Source organism: Polypterus senegalus, chromosome 16, assembly GCF_016835505.1.
Source record: "Polypterus senegalus isolate Bchr_013 chromosome 16, ASM1683550v1, whole genome shotgun sequence".
Classification (NCBI taxonomy): domain Eukaryota; kingdom Metazoa; phylum Chordata; class Cladistia; order Polypteriformes; family Polypteridae; genus Polypterus; species Polypterus senegalus.
In genome coordinates, this window is record NC_053169.1 from 73,485,025 (window position 1) to 73,505,276 (window position 20,252).

Sequence of the window (20,252 nt, forward strand, 5' to 3'; positions counted from 1 at the left end):
TACTCCACTGAATGGGTTTATCATTTCAAAAAATAAAATCATTTCATTTTTTTTTAATCAGTTTACTTGGGTAACAGACATTATACATTGATGATTTTAAACACTTTTCATTGCTATTGTGCTATTTTACTATGTGATACATATACCAAACAAATTTTCCACATTTTTAAAATTTGAATTAGGGATTATTAAATTTTGGAAACACTGAATCTTATGTTTGAATAGGAAAATTAAATGTAGTTAACACCCATTTGCTTTCAGTCTTGATTATATTTTTCTGTTGCTTATCAGTAATTAAGAATTCATTGTTGTAGTCGCATCAAAATAAAAGCCTAATTCTATTGGTCAGGTGCCAGCTGGTGTTTCTAGGAGTGCAGCCAGTTAGACTTCACATGTACAGTGTATAGATAGATAGATAGATAGATAGATAGATAGAATTAATAATATGAACATGTTAAGAAGATGAATTAGGTTTAGGATGTGAGGTTACATATATCATGAGCTCCATTGGAAAAACACATTCAGTCACAAATCTTAATTTTAAAACTGCATGCATTATAAATGTATTCTCTTTTACAATACTTTTTGAAGTCTGACAGCATACATTTCCATCCATTTTCCAAATTTGCATATCTACAGCCTTATTTTTTGACAAACGTTTCCATACCACCTACAGACTGATTGTACTAGTTGTTCCCTTTTAGTGTTAGTCTACTTCGATGTAGTTTAATTTCCCTGACTGTGCAGATTTTGTCAGCATCTCCAAAGGACATATATTTATAAATGACAGTGGTGTACTGCACTTGAACTTATTTCAAATGGTATTCACTTGTACTTTGCAAGGCAGATTGTAATGGCATACTCTATAAGAGGTGCTAAAAAAACAAATATTAAATAAAATCATTACACTCTTTTTAAATTTATACAATTTAGGTTTAGAATAAGCCTATCATTACTTTTACAAGCCGTAAAAGGCAACTAAAGGATGAAGGTTTTAGGAAGGGCGTCCACACATAAAATCAACTTCTTCAATAACCACAAAGAATTGGGGTGGGGCAGACATTAAACAGATAGAGAGAAGGACTCAGAATTGGTTTATTACTGTAAATACACTGTTATTGGAATTGTCCACAGTAGCTCAATAGCCAATTAATTCCTTAAAATACCCATAAATTGTGTGCATTCACCTCAAACTTGATTTAGAAAACTAAAGGTGACATATTCTGAACAGTTAGACACCAGCTATGTCCACATTCAATAAATATTCTGCATTTGTCTGCCTGGACATGTATATAATAATATGAATGGAAGTGTCTCTCAATAAAAACTAACTAAACGTAAAAGTGCATCTTTAAGATTAACTGATGAGTAGAAAATAAATTATTCAAAGTTCTTCCAGCTCCTATCTCATTCAAGGTTCACAGATGACTCTCTGAATTCTTGATAATGCCAAAGCATCTTCATGTGCACATCAACAGCTAAGCCATTTTAGAAATACATACTGAAAAGCTGAACTCCTTTAGTAAGCTACAATTTCACTAGGCAGCTTTGTTTATGAAAAATAAGCATAGCTATAAGATGCCTCGCTTTATTTTTGTTTTTCTAATAGCACATTTCAAATTAATTTTGGTTTTCTGTATTATAAAACTACTTACACAACTAGAGGAAACAAATATCAAATAGCTATATGACTTACTAAAATTTCTAACCATATTAAAAGGATGATAAAGTATGTACTACTCAATGCTGAATACAGCACGTTGGTTTTCTTTTTAACAATTGTCTGATATATTTCTAATATTGTCAACCTATGTTGCATTCCTCTGTGGCATCAACACGATTGTTTCCATATCACATGCAATGGTCAAACAGTGCAGTCCTGCAACAATACAGACAAGGGCAATTTCAACTTGGGTAAATGTGAATGTACTCTATAACAGACTAATTCATGTTCATGTTTATGTTTATTTTGGATCTGCCTTTCCAATATGAAAGTCACTCTATAAATAATAAATAAATGAAAAATAAATATCATATGGTTTATTAGAATTCTAATCAAAGCTATAGTATGTGAATTAGCCCAATGTGTGTGGACATTAATGTATTATACAAAGGACTGGTGCATGCTGCTAGACTGGTATATGATACGAATAAAAAGCATACGAAAGAGCAAAAACTATACTATATATGAACGTTTCACTGACACTGGAAAGAAGTGTACAGTTTTATCTGAGCTCAGGTCCAGAATTTGTTCATAAATACTACAACCCACAATAAGAGAGCTTGTTCTGGTGATTTGGTTCAAAGCATTTTTGAAGTGCTTGATTGATAGTTATGATAAATTACATGTCTTAAGCGAGATAATGAGTTTTTAAAATAACCCTAAATTTTAAATTGAACTAAACTAGATATGTTCTCCCCGTGTCTGTGTGAGTTTCCTTCGGGTGCTCCGGTTTCCTCCCATAGTCCAAAGACATGCAGATAGGTATATTGGCAATCCTCCTATGCTAACAACAAGCCATGGAATACAAGTGACATCAAGGGCCTTTTGAACCAGAAGAAAAGGGTTTTTAAAGACGGTGATCAGCATGAGCTCAAGCGTGTGCAGAAGGAACTCCAAGTCCAGCTGAGAGCAGTGAGGGAGCAGTACAGGAAAAAGCTGGAGCAGATGTTGCAGAATAACAGCATGAAGGAAGTGTGGGATGGGATGAAGATCATCACTGGCTGCAGCTCGAAGCGGGGTGTCAACATCGAGAGAGACGTGGAGAGAGCAAACCAAATGAGCAACTTTTTTTAACAGGTTTGACCACCCTAACCCACTCTCATTCTACTGTACTGCACCCTACACCCATCCTTCTACTGATACCAGCATAGGAGAGAGTTTCCCCCAACCCACAATTACAGCAGCCCTGGTAAGCAGAGAGCTGAGGAGACTTTGTGCCAGCAAAGCAGCAGGTCCAGATGGAGTATCGCCACTACTGCTGAAGGCCTGTGCATTGGAGCTGGGGAGTCCATAAAGTGCTTCTTCAACCTAAGCCTGGAACACGGGAGAGTCCCGAGGCTTTGGAAAACATCTTGCATCACCTCAGTCCCAAAGGTATCACATCCTAGTGAGCTGAATGACGCCCGGCCTGTCGCTCTGACATCGCATGTGATGAAGACCATGCCTGAGGCCACAGGTCCTCCACGCCCTCGACCCTCTGCAGTTCGCATACCAGGAGAAGGTGGGAGCAGAGGATGCCATCATCTATATGCTACACCAATCCCTCTCCCACTTGGACAGAGGCAGTGGTGCTGTAAGAATTATGTTTCTGGACTTCTCCAACGGCTTCAACACCATCCAACCTCTGCTCCTTAGGGACAAGCTAACAGAGATGGGAGTAGATTCATATCTGGAGGCATGGATCGTGGACTATCTTACAGACAGACCTCAGTATATGCATCTCAGGAACTGCAGGACTGACATTGTGGTCAGCAACACAGGAGCGCCGGAGGGGACTGTACTTTCTCTGGTCCTGTTCAGCCTGTATACATCAGACTTCCAATACGACTCGGAGTCCTGCCACATGCAAAAGTTCGCTGACAACACTGCTATCGTGGGCTGCATCAAGAGTGGGCAGGATGAGGAGTATAGGAGCAAAACCAAGGAGCTGGTGGTGGATTTTAGGAGGCCCAGGCCCCTCATGGACCCTGTGATTATCAGAGGTGACTGTGTGCAGAGGGTACAAACCTATAAATAGCTGGGAGTGCAGCTGGATGATAAATTGGACTGGACTGCCAATACTGATGCTCTGCGTAAGAAAGGACAGAGCCGACTATACTTCCTTAGAAGGCTGGCGTCCTTCAACATCTGCAATAAGATGCTGCAGATCTTCTATCAGACGGTTGTGGCGAGCGCCCTCCTCTACGCGGTGGTGTGCTGGGGAGGCAGCATAAAGAAGAAGGACGCCTGACACCTTGACAAACTGGTGAGGAAGGCAGACTCTATTGTAGTCATGGAGCTGGACAGTTTGACATCTGTGGCAGAGCGACAGGTGCTGAGCAGGCTCCTGTCCATCATGGAGAATCCACTGCATCCACTGAACAGTATCATCTCTAGACAAAGGAGCAGCTTCAGCGACAGACTGCTGTCACTGTCCTGTTCCACTGACAGACTGAGGAGATCATTCCTCCCCACACTATTTGACTCTTTAATTCCACCTAAAACGTTAACATTATGCAAAGATATTGTCTGTCTGTTATACCTGCATTGTTATCACTCTTTAATTTAATATTGTTCTTTATCAGTATGCTGCTGCTGGAGTATGTGAATTTCCCGTTGGAATTAATAAAGTACAGTATCTATCTATCTAAATCATCCCTAGTGTGTGCTTGGTGTGTGGGTGTGTGTGTCCTGCAGTGGGCTGGCGTCCTGCCTGGGGTTTGTTCCTGCCTTGTGCTGGCTGGGATTGGCTCCAGCAGACCCCCCGTGACCATGTGTTAGGATATAGTGGGTTGGATAATGGATGGATGGATAATGATTGACTGATGACATGACTAAACTAGATATCAAGTAGAATGACATGATCTGACGTTCTCCACAAAATGGTACATAAGTAAATACATAAGCAGAGCACTGGAAGATGTCATTTGTAAAACAGCATGTATGCAGGACATTCTAACCAGAGCACTCTAGTCTTGTTAATCGAATAATAGTTTAATAAATAAAACTACGCCTAAAGTAATATGTGTTTAATGCAGAGAAGGATGACGATTCCCTAGTGGGCTCAAACACAAGTTCTTGAAATGGTCTTAATTGATGCTTGAACACACATAAGGTCCCAATCACAAAATGCATAAAATACTACTGGGCTAAAATTGTATATCACTATTAAACAATCAGAGAAAATACATATAAACAAGAATATTAGGTAATCTTTGTTAGGAGAAATTAAGTTATTTAAAAAATAAAAGCGATGGCAAGTCTTCCTTGCATGTTGGAAACAATACACTTCTTGTTTACTCAGCATTTTTCTTTTTTTTACTGTCTTATATGTTAGGTCTATTTCTAATGACTAAAGCATATGTGGTATTCTGCAATGTCAGACGTAATGGCCATAATTAACTAGCTCTGCTTATAAAGAAACTGGGCTTTGTTGTGTTTTGATCCATCTCTATGCTTCACCCATCCAATGCAAACTTCTGGAGACATTCACCACAATATAAAACTGGTATACAGATGTCTATTTTGTTTTTTCAGGAAGAAATGGAAATGTCTGTGTGGATCATATTTGTTTTGTTGCTGCTTAGGGAGAGGACTAACATCACATACCACAGTGACTGAATGTGTGTTGGTTCTCCTCTAGATTGCCTCCATTGTATAAATGTCTGCTTTGCCTGCCTCCATTCATGGTGGTTGTTCAAAGCTGCAGGAAAAGCTAACATATGCATTAAGGTTTACTTGCAAATATGAAAAAACAGAAGTCTATAATATACAGCAATCATTTTTTGTTTTTCCAGGCTGTTAAATCTAAAATAGAGATGTACTTTTAAAGTTTTCGAAGAGCTACCTTTAAACACACTTCTAGATTAACTGGTTAAATATGTCATTAACATTTTGTATAAAGAAACACTTTCGACTTTTATGTGAAAAGTACTCTTAAGCATTTTCTAACTGTGCTCCCATATCCTCACTGAGGAACCTGCTCCTTCTCTAGTGCAGATGTGTCCTTGCAAAATGGAGTCAACAGCTAAAAATATTCCCAACCTTGCTAAATCATCCCCACCACAAGATACCAAACAAATGCACACATATTTTTAGGCAATTTTGCCTATCAAAAGGAAGCTGGCCCTACGTCTTCCCCTTCAGGATCCTCCTCTCATTTAATCATAACCTTATGACAACCATAAAAGCCCCTAGTAGCAACTTCATCCTATAAGGTTATCAAAAATATAAGTGAATTTTTCTTCTTGTTCATAAATGACTGCTACATGGGTTTTTTATTTTTTTTAAAAACTGTTGAGTTTACTTCTGCAGTTAAACTGTTACTGAAGCAATACCTCCTGACTAATTGTATGTTACTCCAAATCCATAGTGAAGAAAACTAAAAAAAAGACACATTTAAAACATATCTTGGTCCCTTCCAGGGATATGTGAAGCACAGCAGTCTTGCCCAATGCAACTGCCTCAATTCAACTGTTGACTCCGAAGAGTTCACCGAGTATATACTGTCAAGAGACCATTGTAAGAGTTGAATTTGAACCCTGGTCCAATGTGCGCCTGGCATGTGTCGGAGTCTCATATCCTTCTGAGCTTATGCTTAAAAGCTGATGCTGTTATTTTATTATTCACTATGATAAATGTATTTCTTGTTATTTTATATAACCCCTTAAGAGAAAAATGTTATATTTATGGCATAACCATTGTTCTATAGTACTAAGTTTCCTGTTTTTGTTCCCAGCTGGATTATTCATTATATACATAATGGGTGTACAGTCAAAGTTAAAACTATGTGAACCCCTAGGAATTATCTATATTTATGTCTAATTCCCATATAAAACATGGTTGTATCTTCATGTCAGTCACAATAATGAACAAACGCAGTCTCCTATAACTAAAGATACAGATTTTCAGAGAATTTTTGACCATATTGAATAAATCATTTAAGAAGGTTGGAAAAAGTAAGTGAACCCTGAGCTAATGACTTTTTAAAAAGCTCATTGCAGTCAGAATTTAGCACACCTGGAGTCCGAGTTCAGAGGTGTGGCCCAGAATTACTTTGATTGATCAAAAACACTATAAAATTTGAGTCTGAGCTTTTGACAAGAAGCCTATCCAGATGGGAATCATGCCTCACACAAAACAGCTGTCTGAAGAGCTACGATCGAGAATTGTTAATTTACATAAGCTGGAAAGGGTTACAAAGTCATCTCAAAGATTTTAGATATTCATCAGTTTACTGTTAGGCAAGTTGTCTATAAATGGAGACAATTTGGTATTTTGGCTACTCTGCAAGGGTGCCCCCTAGCCAAGATGACCCCAAGAGTACAATGCAAAGTCAGCAATGAGGTAAAGAACCCTAGAGTGACAGCAAAGGACTTGAAGAAGTCATTAGAACTGGCTAGCATCTCTGTTCATGAGTCAACTATACGCAAAACATTGAACAAGAAAGGAGTCCATGGCAGGACACCAAGAAGGAAGCCACTGCTATCAAAAAAGAACATTGCTGAATGCCTGAAGTTTTCAAAAGAGCACTTGAATACTCCACAACGGTACTGGGAAAACATTTTGTGGAGTGATGAAACCAAAATTGAACTATTTGGGAGGAACAAGCGGAACTTCATTTGGCGTAAAAAGTGCACTGAATATTAACATCAAAACATAATTTCTACAGTAAAGTATGGTGAAGGAAACATTACAATTTGGGTCTGTTTTTGCTGCATCAGGGCCTGGACAGCTTACCATCATTGAGGGGGAAATAAATTCACAAGTTTATCAACAAATTCTCCAGGATAATGTGAGGGTGTCTGTCTGTCAACTTAAGCTCAGAAGAGGCTGGGTGATGGAACAGGACAATGACCCCAAACATCACAGCAAATCCAAAGCACAATGGCTTCAGAAGAACAAACTCCGCCTTTTGGAGTGGCCCAGTCAGAGCCCAGATCTCAGTCCTACTGGGATGCTGTGGAATGACTTGAAGAGAGCCATACACAGAAGACAACCAAAGAATATGGAATAGTTAAGGCAGTTCTGCAGGGAAGACTGGGCTAAAACTCCCCCCGCACGATGTGCAGGTCTGATCTGCCGTTACAGGAAGTGCCTGGCTGAGGTCATTGCTGCCAAAGGAGGGTCAACCAGTTATTAAATCCCAAGGTTCACTTACTTTTTCCACTATCACTGTGAACGTTGAAAGAGTTTGTAAAATAAAAACATGAAAGAGTAGAATTTTTTTGTATGTCATTGGCTTAAGCTCATTGTGTATATCAGTACCTGTGACTTAGATGAAGTTCAGATCACTTTTTATGACCAATTCATGCAGTAAACCAGTTAATTCCAAAGGGTTCACATACTTTTTACTTTGACTGTATGTGGAGAAATTCACACATCTCCTTTTTTATGAATAAAAATAATGCATTTAAAATGTCATGTACATCCTAAGAAAACAGGACTATCAATCAAATTGTGGTTATTTAAGGTATCAACATCTGCCATGTCCCGCTAGAAACTAGGTGTAACCAATCACGTTAAAAGTTTTCTGATTATGTAATGAATTCCTTTTTTTGAGTAGTGACCTAATCGATGGATTGTATAAATATAGCACAGAGGACACTTTTTATTTGCAAAAACACTGATATGATGCGTTTTGCCTCTTCGGAGATTTACATAAAGAATAATGATTGATGCTTTCTCCTGCCTGTGCCTTATTGCTTAAATCAGGGCATTCCAATGGGGGGTGTCTGTATTCATAATTTTCTTCCACACCATCATTTATAATACCTGTAGAACTTATGTAGCATGTCATAGTATCTTGAAGTATGTCAAGATATTCCTTGTGACTATGCAGCTTCAAAACACACTAATCACTTCAGTATTGTCAACCAGGTGAGGTCTTGTTGAATGAGAAGTAGCTTATTGAGGAGTCATTTTCATTTCTCATCACCATGCATGTGGAGTCAGCTAAACAGGTAGTTATAATCTTAACTGAATAAGTAGGAACTATGTATTGTAATGTATTGCCTCAAATTAAACAGCTTTATCTAACCATCCATTCAATTTTTGATAATTAACCACACTGAGTACCCAAAGTGTTCACATTGAATTTGATGTTGCACATACTATTTTAACAAGAGTTACTGATAATTAAAGACAGGCTTTTACAATATATTATATAAAGCCTATTCTTGCTAGACCGTCTAGTACAGTGATGAACTCAGCATTATTATTTACAACTATGACAAAGTAAAAACTTCTAATGAGCATGCTTAGGTCTATTGGATATTTGCTTTAAATTAGAACAGTGGGAGAATTCACTCTTACATATTGGCAGAGTTTCTCCATTTTCATCAAGCCTTTGAACTGTGAAAAGAGCTGTTTATTTAATTGTAAAGTTCTGTGTAAATATCAGCTCATATACCATAATAATTGGCTTTTGTTTTGGTGTTCTCTTCAGCACTTTGAGGCATGTAATAAAAGTAATAGTACTACCTAAGATGGATTTTGCTGCTGAAATTTTCATCAACTATTCTACTGATGAACAGAAATTTTACAGAAAAGGAAAGGCAAAAGAAATTCTGTCTAAATTGCCACTTTCCTGGCAGCTAATAACTCACTCTAATGAACCCTATGACATTGTGATCATTCACAATTACCAGTTATAATAATGCCAGTATGTAGACTGGCACAATAAATATTTCACATCATTTCCAGTACCCATGGAAAAAATGGGTGCATTACTTTTGATCACTTTGCACTTAGTGCTATTTTTATAGCAACAAAACAACAAATCACAGTTTAAAGAACAGTTGGAGATCCACCCCACCAACCCTCACCCCAAAAATGGATAGGACATTGAGACGGTAGTGAGAGCCTGAAGACTGCTCAATTAAAATAAACACATTTTTTGGGTCTATTCTATAGTGTACATAAAACATAGAAACTGTAACATAATAAAATCATGTAGAACAGTATCAGTCCTACCTGGAGACGTTAATTTCATACAGGTTAGAAGTAATTTGCCAGTTTTCAAAACGGATAACCTCAAAGGCTCATGATCTTCAATTTCCTGTTGAAATTTCTAAAAATTAAATAAACGCACTTTAAACAATTTGACTCAGAAGTTTTTATAATTACAATTCCATGAATGATTGATAGATGATAGATAGATACTTTATTAATCCCAAGGGGAAATTCACATAATCCAGCAGCAGTATACTGATACAAAAAACAATATTAAATAATTGTATTTAAGCAAATTAGAATATCAATATATACAAACATATTTTAAACAGAAACAATATGAATCAAGATGAAAAAGAAAAGTAACATGATCCGTGTTGCAGTTGGTTTGTGTCTATCCCTGCAAAATTGGGCTCAAGGCAGAAAAAAAAAAAAGCCCTGGACAAGGCACCAGTCCATCACAGGGCCCACTTGGATGCACATACGACCACACAGGATCTCTTTAGAGTTGAGAACTAACCTAACAAGCATGTCTGGGGATATGTGATAAGAAAACTGGAGTATGCAGAGGAAACTCTACATAGACGTGTAGTGAACAAACCAACTTCACACAGACAATAACCAGCACACTGCATCCATGAAGCAATTCAGCAAACCACTCAGTGGTTCATGGTGCTGGATTCTGAAGTTTAGTTATGTAGTCTTAGCGTGGTCCAATTCCACCTTGCAGAGTATCCGTGTATGTGTGTGAACGAAGATAAGCAATGTATTTAATGCATTCAAGTATACATACTATACTGCAACATTAATTGGTGTCAAAATTGTTATCAGAAATGACCCCAGGATGATATTTAAAGCTGTGTACACAGCAGGGCTGCAAGGAGTGTGGAGTGAGAGGTGGGCAAGTATTTAACTGGGAAACTTTTTCACCACAATACAATCAAGTAAAACTAAATTAATTCATGATTAGATCTTTTTTTTTTTTTTTTTTAAACTATACTATGATCAAGTGTCTATTATAAACACAAATTTCCAACATCAAAATAGCACTTCAAGTTCCAGTCTTACAGACAAAGCATGCTGTGATCACTGGCACTGAGACAACTTAGAACAGTGTGGCTTTTACCTCTGGTTTCCTGAAATCTTTCTCCATTATTTATCACTCTGTGCAAACCTATACCAGCTACACTTTCCTAAAATACCTTTTCTGTATTGAGCTTTTCAGGGTGTCCGTATCTTTCACTCCAGTCTGCACTATATTTCAAATCAAATGTACTTTAACAGATTTTAAAGGTGTGATAAAAGTGTAGAAATTCAGAAGAGACTTTATTTAATTCATTTTAAGTTTAATTTAAAAGTTTTGCAGTTTACTTTTCTGACATTTATTCCTTCAATTTCATCCATTTTTGTACTCAGTTTATCAGTTCCATCACTACAAGCTAAAGCTTATTATAGCAGTAATCAGTAGAAACTAACTCTGGATGTGATACTTTATGGGGCATAAACCACACTCACTTATTCATTTACATCTGGCCAGTTTAAAGTCACCAATCAACTGATCAGCAAGGCTCTGGACTCCACATAGAATAGACTCTGCATGTGGGGAGAGCCTACACAAACGAGTCAAAATAACGCATAAAAAGATGTGAAGTGTCATCTGATCTTAATTGAGGGGCACTCAAACACTACCTCATAATAAAGAACCATTAGCATAAAATTTATTGTTTTAGTATTTAGGAGGCTACTGTTTGGCAGGCCAGAAGGTGAAGGTCAAAGTAAAGCTCTCCAGAAGAGGTCTGTGTAGGACTGTATTGCTCCTGTACCAGTCTACACCTATCAATACAGCTGCAGTATGTGGAGTGCACACAATGCTTTTGATTTTCTAGCAGATAAACTTGCACCTACAGCAATGGCTTTCTTTGTAAAGTTTGGAAGGTTTTTCCTGAAGAATACATATTATTAGGTAATTTTTCAAATTTGGGCGTGGTAGATGCAAGTCATAGTAAAATAGGTGTGTGACACAAAGTGTAACCAAGATTTATATTTCATGAAATGCATACTATTTGATATTACAATAAAGAAATATAATAAATGCCATAAACAGAACAGTCTCAATTTGCTTAAACCAATTCAGGATTTTGGGGGACTGCATCCTATCTTGCCAGCATTGGGCATAGCTGCCCTTACTCACACTGTGTCAGTTCAGAATTACCAGTTAACGTAACCAACACATCTTTGGAGATGAGAGAAGACAGACACTGAACCCGGAGAATAACCCATGCAGACAGTGGAACAGCATGCAAATTCTGCACTAACAACAACCATTCATTGAAATGAAACCCTGGGTGTGGGATCTGTGAAGTGCCAGAGTCACTGTGTTATGGTAAAAAAACCAAATGTAATTAATATTTTGCTTGTATTCTTCCCCCCCCCCGAAGCACTGTATCCAAAGCTTGTCCATATGAACAGCCAGAAAAGAAAATTAAAGAAAAAAAAAAACACCTTAAATATACCCATTTTACTACTCCTGGGAAAAAACACCCTTCTATTTGTGAATATAAAGTGTGGTTTTTATTTTTTGATGTATAAATGAACAGAGCGTACGCTACATTCAGTGGAATATCATCTTTTAACCTCTGATTTGACAATGCGCGATTTCGATATACAGTGGGATGCAAAAGTTTGGGCAACCTTGTTAATAGTCATTCTTTTCCTGTATAAATCATTGGTTGTTACGATAAAAAATGTCAGTTAAATATATCATATAGGAGACACACACAGTGATATTTGAGAAGTGTAATGAAGTTTATTGGATTTACAGAAACTGTGCAATAATTACAAAATCAGGCAGTTGCATAAATTTGGGCACCACAAAAAAGAAATGAAATCAATATTTAGTAGATCCGCCTTTTCCTGAAATTACAGCCTCTAAACGTTTCCTGTAGGTTCCAATGAGAGTCTGGATTGTGGTTGAAGGTATTTTGGACCATTCCTCTTTACAAAACATCTCTAGTTCATTCAGGTTTGATGGCTTCCGAGCATGGACAGCTTTCTTTAACTCACACCACAGATTTTCAATTATATTCAGGTCTGGGGACTGAGATGGCCATTCTAGAACGTTGTACTTGTTCCTCTGCATGAATGCCTTAGTGGATTTTGAGCAGTGTTTCGGGTCGTTGTCTTGTTGAAAGATCCAGCCCCGGCGCAGCTTCAGCTTTGTCACTGATTCCTGGATATCGGTCTCCAGAATCTGCTGATACTGAGTGGAATCCATGCGTCCCTCAACTTTGACGAGATTCCCAGTCCCTGCACTGGCCACACAGCCCCACAGCATGATGGAACTACCACCATATTTTACTGTAGGTAGCAGGTGTTTTTCTTGGAATGCTGTGTTCTTTTTCCTCCATGCATAACGCCCCTTGTTATGCCCAAATAACTCAATTTTAGTTTCATCAGTCCACAGCACCTTATTCCAAAATGAAGCTGGCTTGTCCAAATGTGCTTGAGCATACCTCAAGCGGCTCTGTTTGTGCTGTGGGCGGAGAAAAGGCCTTCTCTGCATCACTCTCGCATACAGCATCTCCTTGTGTAAAGTGTGCCGAATGGTTGAACAATGCACAGTGACTCCATCTGCTGCAAGATGATGTTGTAGGTCCTTGGTGCTGGTCTGTGGGTTGACTCTGACTGTTCTCACCATTCGTCGCTTCTGTCTATCCGAAATCTTTCTTGGTCTGCCACTTCGAGCCTTAACTTGAACTGAGCCTGTGGTCTACCATTTCCTCAATATGTTCCTAACTGTGGAAACAGACAGCTTAAATCTCTGGAACAGCTTTCTGTATCCTTCCCCTAAACCATGATGGTGAACAATCTTGGTCTTCAGGTCATTTGAGAGTTGTTTTGTGACCCCCATGTTGCTACTCTTCAGAGAAAATTAAAGGAGGAGGGAAACTTACAATTGACCCCCTTAAATACTCTTTCTCATTATAGGATTCACCTGTGTATGTAGGTCAGGGGTCACTGAGCTTACCAAGCCAATTGGAGTTCCAATAATTAGTTCTAAAAGTTTTGGAATCAATAAAATGACAACGGTGCCCAAATTTATGCACCTGCCTGATTTTGTTTGAACAATTATTGCACACTTTCTGTAAATCCAATAAACTTCATTTCACTTCTCAAATATCACTGTGTGTGTCTCCTATATGATATATTTAACTGACATTTTTTATCGTAACAACCAACGATTTATACAGGAAAATAATGACTATTAACAAGGTTGCCCAAACTTTTGCATCCCACTGTAGCTGAATCTATCCATCTGTTTTCTAAACTTGCTCTATCCTGGGTGGCAGGGAAGCTGGAGCCTTTCCCAGCAAATATATGCACAAGACAGGAGTCATTTTAGTTTATAGATCTGGGCAAGTTTTAATCCAACTATTTACTTTCAATCTTTTAAAGAACATTGAAAGTTATGCCACCACACTGAAAAATGTTTTTTTTTTTTACCCCAAATTTATGATATGTTATTGCACCTTTAACAAACACAAAGGCTAGCTGGGCATCTCAGATTGTAATCTTTGCTTTTCTAGGCTCACTAAAGTTACTCTTTTAATGCTAACTTCTGTTTTGTGAGTTTTAGTTTTTTATTTTTGTAAAGACAAACCAATACAATGAAATATACCCAAGAACCCAAGATTAATAGTTTTAGTTAGTTCAGAGCAGAAAATCTCTTCATTGTAAGGCAGAGACCTAGTGTTATATTTTATAGTTTTACACTTTCTTGTTTCTAATTTTTACAAATATATTACCACTTCACACATATCAACATTACTTATCTCAAATACAGGAAATCTGTCCCGATGATAACATCAAAAGTTCTTTGGGCTATAAATAAGACCATTACTTTTACCTTGAAAATGAAGACATTTTTTACCTTATATTCGTTTAGGGAAAAACTGATGCTATCAGGATCTGCTTTTGGTGGATTCCAGCTGTCTATTTTTTTTGCCACTTGGTACAGCCACAGAATTAGTTGCTCTAACTCACAGCAAAATGCCTATATAGAGAAAACATATTATTACATTTCTTATTCTACCATTGTGTAGAATGTACACAAATTATAGGAATAAAAATCATGGATAGATAATAAAATAAATCAGTTCAAGTATCAGTAGAAAATAACTACCATTCCATTTTTTTTTTTTATTTAAAACAACCTTCAACCTAGTTTGGTATCATCGTAGATTTAACCAGCTTACTTATTATTTTCTTGTCTAGATCATTTATGTATATTAAAAAGTACAGAATACCCAGCCCTAATCCTAAACGGACACCACTTTTATCGTCACCTAATTCTGATAAAGGTTCACTCACCACTGAACTGTGCTTCTGGTGTTTGAACCAATTTCATTTCCAGTTACAGACCTAATTCTGAATTGCCACTTCATTTAATGGTAAATAGCTGAGAAAGGGGTGGAAATAAGGTACCTGGATATTTTGTGTAAGTGAGTCCTTCATCTCAGCTGATCCTTCAAAGAAAGGTCTTTCATCAAGTTCTCCCTTAAGTGCTGAAAATATGTTGGTTTTGCTTGTTATGGTTTTGTTCTCACCGTTAATGAAATCATTGTTTGGTTTAAATTGGTCCTTTGCTTTTATTGTGTTATATTGGGTATCAGCACCTGCAGCATTGTCACTGGTTACTGTCCAGATGTTCTTAGCATTAACTCCAGAATCTGGAAAAAATGATGACATTGTGTCTTCTTTCTCAAAAAAGGGCTGTTCAAATGTTGTATTATCAGTTTTATTAATCTGTCCAGATATCGTCTTCAATTGCTCAGATAATGTTTCAAGTTCTTTTAAAGTTAAAGGTAGAGAAAGATATTCATCATCGACATCCCACATTTTCTTCAAAGGAAGAATAGGACATGATGCTATAAACTGTGGATGTGCAGGTGTAGATGTGATATATTTTGGATGTGATACTTTGCAGTCATCTTGGTTTTCATGATCTGATTCAATGTAGGAACAATTTGTGTAGTGTTCCTCAACCTTATCAGCAATGCCCCTTGAAGAATATGGGCTAAAGTATAATGATGGTAAATCAGCATTTACAAAATAGCGTGTACAAAATGATGGTTCATCAGAATCCGCACTTGTAGAATGACAACTATGAGTTCTGCCTGGACTTCTTCTGTCCAAACTGAGGCTTATATTACTTGGTGATTCATTTTCTGGATAAGTAGTACTTACTGATCTCATTATGTTGCTAAATGAATGACTGAAACTGTCAAGTTCTACACCAGAGTCCTGCTGTAGTGCTTCACATTCAAAGTTCTCTCTAGTTGGTTTAATTTTAGAATTTGTATAATTGGATTTCAGTGGATAGGTATAGTCCAGTAGTGCTTGATATTCTTCATTTGGATCCCAAGTAGGAGACTGTCGATTGTATGTTGGAGGTAAAGTTTTGGGTATTGCACAGGCCCAGTATTCAGCTTGATAAGGTGACATCTCAATCTGACGTTGAAAGTCAAGAGATTCATAAAATTTTGCCGGAAGAGATCTTCCAACACGAGTCTGACAAGTAGGTATACGAGCTTGAAAACTGGATGTTTCAGTTAAAGAAGGTTGAGGAACAAACCTGGGTTTTAGTTGGTTGTATGCAATATGGGAACTAGAGAGGGATCTGTAGCTTACCCTCTTATTAGAAGGTACATGCAAGGACTGAAGATCTTCAGCTAAAAATGTTATCTCATTGGTACTTAAAGGACTGTTGTGCTCATGGAATACAGTAACATTATCTTTAGTATTGTCTTTAGACGACAAGTGATGATGTTTAGAAGATAGCTGATATTCACTTTCATCTATTAATTCCTTAAACAGAAAAAACAATAGATTAATAAACATTATTAAATTATTTATGATAACAGTTTGAATCATGTGGCTTGGAGAAAGGACTATAAGTTACAATGGAAAATCTTGCTACAGCCATCTGTTTATTGAAAATACTACAGCCGGACATGATAATATCTATGCTAAGTAAATGCAACTAGTAATGGAAGGAAGTCACTTCCCATAATTAGGACTACATTTGTTCTCAAGTTAGCTTGAAATATATAAACCATTGAAAAGGAAAACACAGACTCACTATTTAAACATGTCTGTAAAGGGGAGAAATGTTAATGCCTTCTGGCAAGTAAATCCTCTGCAGTATACTAGAAAAGCTATGTCCACTGATATCCACTGTGATAAAGACAATTTACTATAAAGTGAAATTCACTTTGCATTTCCCAATAGGCTGGTATCTGCATGAACTACAGAAGCTGGTGAAGTCATCAAGCAGTGAAATTTGTTGTACTCATTTTTGTGTTTTAATGAGAAATCTGTACAAACAACAGATGTTCTAAACCAACTGAATTTGTACATGGCATACACTGCCCATATAAACCAATATACAGCAGAGAACTGCAATGGCTCTTCAACAGGGATTTACTATTTACAGCTACAGTTTTCCCAAGCGTTTTTTTTCTATTGTTTCTGAAAAGTCTTTCTATAAAATGATTGATACCTTATCTCTGAAGGATGGAAACAATTCTCTCTTCACATGGGGAGTAGCTTCTTTACAGCTGATGACTCTCTCACAGAATGGCTTTCTTGCTTTATATCTAGTGTTCTGTATAGACTGGATGCAAGAAGGTAGACTAGATGTTGCCATTTTCTGGTTTGCTTGCTGTTCTGACTTTTCAAAGCCTGTCACGTGAATTGATTCTTCTGAAAGATGATCTCCAGTTGTTACAGAGCAGTTCTTGAATTCATTATGGAAGTGTTTTACTCCAATGACCCGCCCCGGGCCATCTTTATCCATATCAGAGTAGCTCCATCTGCTAAAATTTTTGGAATCTATTGGAGATACTATATTATTAAATGTACTTTCAACTTTCAGTGCCATGTATGTGATGATGTTTCTGTACAAATTCCATATGTCTGAGATGCTCACAGACTACTGAAAAACACAAAAGATTAGGAAGATAATGCAGTTTAAAAGGTTTATTATAAAACAAATTATGACATAAAACAAACATTTACCCACTATTCATCATCTATATTCCAAATTCTCTTCAAAAGAAGATTGTTACCTGATACTATAAATTGTGGATGTGCAGATGTAGATGTGATATACAGTAATCCCTCCTTGATCGCGGGGGTTCCAGACCCCCCGCGATAGGTGAAAATCCGCAAAGTAGAAACCATATGTTTGTATGGTTATTTTTATATATTTTAAGCCCTTATAAACTCTCCCACACTGATTATAAATATTCCCCGCACAGTTATACAGCATAAACCCTTTGTATTCTCTTAGATATTAGGTAAGATTCATTGAAATTATGTATGTAAACACATTGTTTATATACAGTAAAACCTAAATATTATTTTAAAGATATCGAGTGTCTCCGATATCACATATGTTACAGCCATTACGATAGACAGGCCACCAGCAATAAATACGTACAATGCAAGAAAAACTGTATACAGTAAATGTGTGTACAGTGACACTAAACGTACGTACATGTACTAAGTATTGTAAGTAGAAAATTAATGATGGTTACTCACCAACAATGACACAATGACTTGTCCTATAATGATGAGTTTAGTTTTACTGCACAACAAAGGAGAGCGTTACAGCCTTTCTAAAGGAGCCACTTCAGGCGACTGTGTAGCACCGCCATTGTTCTACTTCAATCCAAATCCCTAAAGCAGATACCATCCAGACTACTGCCTTATTACATTCACTTAAAACTCGTTTTGCACCCTGGTTAAAAGGACACTGCGGCCGTAGATTTTATATTCCTTTCCTACTTTTTAAATAAAAAGAATCGTAGCCTCATTGATGCCGTAATGGCGTCCTACAGCTGTGTAGCTTTTCCCTTCCTTCAACATATCCAAAACGTTTAACTTTTTGGCAATCGTTATCATCTTCCGTTGGCGCTTGGGCACGGCCCCTGAAGCAGTAGCAGGAGCAGATCGTTTTGGAGCCACAATGAAGGGCTTGACTATGCACAAAGATAAACACAAAAGAGCACAAAAGTTAACTCTTTACACAGCGAAACACATTGATGCTGAATGAGCGAGAGGAGACTTCCTGGTTAACGCCGCAGAATCGAATTCAGCGCTCCGTTGCTGAGCCATTCAGCACACAGGAACTTAACTGCGTGCTGTGATTGGTTAGCTTCTCAGCCATCCGCCAATAGCGTCCCTTGTATGAAATCAACTGGGCAAACCAACTGAGGAAGCATGTACAGGAAGTAAAAAGACCCATTGTCCGCAGAACCCGTGTAGCAGTGAAAAATCCGTGTTATATATTTAGATATGCTTACATATAAAATCCGCGAAAGAGAGAAGCCGCGAAAGTCGACGCGCGATATAGCAAGGGATTACTGTACTTATAATGTGGTCCTTTGAAGCTGCCCTTTATTTGATGGAAAAAGAGGCTGGTGTATAGGTTTGTCTCCCACAACATGTTACTTCTCCAAAACTACTTTAAAGGACTGGTTCTCTTCTGTGTCAATAGCCTTCCAGTTTTATAAAGGTTAATTTGTTTGATAGACTAAACTTCAAATAACACTGTCATTTGAAAGGGCATGCTAACTTAAAGGCACAGATTTTAATTTCTCTAAAAGGCAGACTGCACACTTACAATTACAAATACCAGAACTTTAAGCAGGCATACATTCCCAAAACCTCGCATTTGTGGTGCAGGTACATACCAGGATCACAATGATAGTCTCGCAAGACCCAGTTTAATTTGTGGCATAGGACATTAGTTAAGTGCAATGGGAGTGGGTGAAGAGTTGAGGATTAAGATGCATGACTACTATAATTTAAGTCTTTTAAACCTCTCTTTTCAGTTGTGGCATACTGCCAATGATTTTTAAGCTACGCCATTCTTGGTTTATGCAGTGAGTGACAAATATACTTTTGTGTCATTGTTAGCTGTACGTAGATTGTGACACCATGTACCGACTCAGCTAAAGAAAACTGCCAGCTCTGAAAATCTCTTAAAATTAAACTCTTTAAAAAGAAATCAGAAGCATGGTAGCCATGTTCCATCACTGTTGAGGTTTGCTTGTTGCAATATGTTAAACTATTTTGCCATAGAACAACCATTAAACAGGGACCTCTAGTCTAAGATGTCACCATATAAGCATGTTTTCAAAGGATGAATGAGGTGTAATAAAAAACAAACACAAAAGTGATAAAAGGTTTGTGGACTTATTTTTGCCAGGATATTCAATCAAATGACATGGTCTTGTTTTGAATTCAGGGCTCATAATACTTGAGGAAACATTACATGGCTAAGTAGGCCTGACCCTGAAACTCCTAAGCTGGCTTGAAGCCCGTACTCTTAAACAGGGCAAAGTCTATTAATCCTACAAGGTAGAGGAGAACTGTGAAAACAAATGGACCAAATAGCAAAATTGTCCTTGTTACAATAATATTAAAATTCAAAAATATTTACAATTAAACAAGAAGAGATCCAAAATTGAAAAAGACAAAAGGTTGCTTCAAAAAGATAACTTAAAATAGAACAAAATCATGATCATAC

At 37.3% G+C, this 20,252-nt stretch overlaps 1 protein-coding gene across 3 annotated transcripts in view; it reads right to left on the reverse strand.

Moving 5' to 3' along the window:
- cep68 (centrosomal protein 68) overlaps nt 1–20,252 on the reverse strand; it is a 75,847-nt gene that overhangs the window by 35,321 nt on the left and 20,274 nt on the right. For 2 of the 3 annotated variants that reach the window (XM_039738001.1, XM_039738002.1), the window contains exons 3-6: nt 17,217–17,651; nt 15,140–16,522; nt 14,586–14,708; nt 9,677–9,773 (exon numbers count right to left, since the gene is read on the reverse strand). In XM_039738001.1, coding sequence (XP_039593935.1) covers nt 9,677–9,773; nt 14,586–14,708; nt 15,140–16,522; nt 17,217–17,597 — 1,984 coding nt within the window. In that variant the 5' untranslated portion in view covers nt 17,598–17,651. The remainder of the gene's footprint in view (nt 1–9,676; nt 9,774–14,585; nt 14,709–15,139; nt 16,523–17,216; nt 17,652–20,252) is intronic. The other variant, XM_039738003.1, reaches the window with a different exon arrangement.